General features: G+C 42.9%; 1 protein-coding gene across 1 annotated transcript; it reads left to right on the forward strand.

Moving 5' to 3' along the window:
* Window positions 1-922: 922 nt before the first annotated feature.
* LOC126941008 (peptidyl-prolyl cis-trans isomerase A-like) lies at window positions 923-1,683 on the forward strand. The gene has a single exon (XM_050767180.1). It carries the CDS (start codon window positions 962-964, stop codon window positions 1,457-1,459), a length of 498 nt encoding a protein of 165 aa, XP_050623137.1. The 5' UTR covers window positions 923-961; the 3' UTR covers window positions 1,460-1,683.
* Window positions 1,684-2,129: the final 446 nt, after the last annotated feature.

The following is a 2,129-nucleotide window of genomic DNA, read 5'->3' on the forward strand; positions in this document are numbered from 1 at the left end:
ACTGTTCCTAGCTTATATACAATTCTGCTGATGAAATTTGTGCAGGACCCTTTCCCTGGGAGGTTGGAAAAGTGCCTTGATTAGGTCTCCTTTGGCAACGTTTCCTGTGCATTGTTTTGCAAGGCCCCTGGCTCACACCTCTGGAAAAATGTTCACAGTTCATTGTCCTACTTGGCCACAGTAACATGCAGTGTTCCTTAGAATCCACGCAATTTTTGAAACCCTCTTCCTGATAATGAGATTGACACCTAATGTTGTTTTATAATTTGAACACCTAAATCATATTTTAGTCCAGGCTTCAAATTCTTTGACAATACAGTTTTCTAAAATATTAGCAGGTTTTATATGTGCTGTTTCTAGACTTTTCATTGCACTAGTAATTACACCCACAGTTCTTCCAATCTAGGTTCCAGATGTACTGTTATTATCCTAACCCTATAAAGCCCTTATTTGTTTCTTCTCTTTCAACGTCTGTTTGAAAACCAGCCAATTCTCTCCTGAACTCACCTCTTTCTTGTAATAACTTTGCTAAAGGCCACAATTAGAAACTCACTCAGTATTCTGCTGCATCTTTCCAACCCCTTCCCCTAGAGCCACAAGCTCAGTGGGCAGGTTCTTCCTTCCAAGTGATTGCACATGGCACTTTTACCAAATATTTTGCTGCCAGACTACTGTGTATGTTTTCTTGCTGCTGGCTAACACTACACTAAAGTAAAAAACTAAAGGTTTTTTATGGTGACAATGCCTAGCTTCTATTATCAATTTATTTATTGCTTAGTTTAGTTACACTAACTGCTATTAAAAAGCAAAACCCCCTATCTCAGGGCTTGACACCATTAAGAGTTTATCTCTAGCTCCAGCCAATTGCAATGTAAGTGTTTAGTTGCCAGCCTTCTACATCTGATTAAAAAACCCTGGCTTTGCAGATGCTGCCGCCGAGGCAAGTCCTGTACTACTAGCCATGGTCAACCCTACTGTGTTCTTCGACATTGCCGTCGACGGCGAGCCCTTGGGCCGCGTCTCCTTCGAGCTGTTTGCAGACAAGTTTCCAAAGACAGCAGAAAATTTTCGTGCTCTGAGCACTGGAGAGAAAGGATTTGGTTTTAAGGGTTCCTGCTTTCACAGAATTATTCCAGGGTTTATGTGTCAGGGTGGTGACTTCACACGCCATAATGGCACTGGTGGCAAGTCCATCTATGGGGAGAAATTTGAAGATGAGAACTTCATCCTAAAGCATACAGGTCCTGGCATCTTGTCCATGGCAAATGCTGGACCCAACACAAATGGTTCCCAGTTTTTCATCTGCACTGCCAAGACTGAGTGGTTGGATGGCAAGCATGTGGTCTTTGGCAAAGTGAAAGAAGGCATGAATATTGTGGAGGCCATGGAGAGCTTTGGGTCCAGGAATGGCAAGACCAGCAAGAAGATCACCATTGCTGACTGTGGACAACTCGAATAAGTTTGACTTGTGTTTTATCTTAACCACCAGACCATTCCTTCTGTAGCTCAGGAGAGCACCCCTCCACCCCATTTGCTCGCAGTATCCTAGAATCTTTGTGCTCTCGCTGCAGTTCCCTTTGGGTTCCATGTTTTCCTTGTTCTCTCCCATGCCTAGCTGGATTGCAGAGTTAAGTTTATGATTATGAAATAAAAACTAAGTAACAAAAAAAAAAAAAAAAAAAAAAAACCCTGGGTCCATTTTTTTTTTTTTTTTTCCGAGATGGAGTCTTGCTCTGTCACCCAGGCTGGAGTGCGGTGCATGATCTCAGCTCACTGCAGTCTTTGCCTCCGTGGTTCAAGTGATTCTCCTGCCTTAGCCTCCCAAGTAGCTGGGGATACAGGTGCATGCCACCACACCTGGCTAATTTTTGTATTTTCAGTAGAGACAGGGTTTTGCTATGTTGGCCGAGCTGATCTTAAACTCCTGGTCTTAGGTGATCCACTCACCTCAGCCTCCCAAAGTGCTGGGATTACAGGTGTGAGCCTGGGCATACTTTTAATGGGAAATATAAAGAGGTAATATACACTAGATCCTTCAAGTTCTTATGAAATACCCACATCGAAGAAATTTCTAGTTCTTGGAAGAAGTTACCTCCACCTACACATGCCTTCTACCTTATTTCAAAGGC

The sequence above is a fragment of the Macaca thibetana genome, chromosome 18, assembly GCF_024542745.1.
Source record: "Macaca thibetana thibetana isolate TM-01 chromosome 18, ASM2454274v1, whole genome shotgun sequence".
NCBI lineage: Eukaryota > Metazoa > Chordata > Mammalia > Primates > Cercopithecidae > Macaca > Macaca thibetana.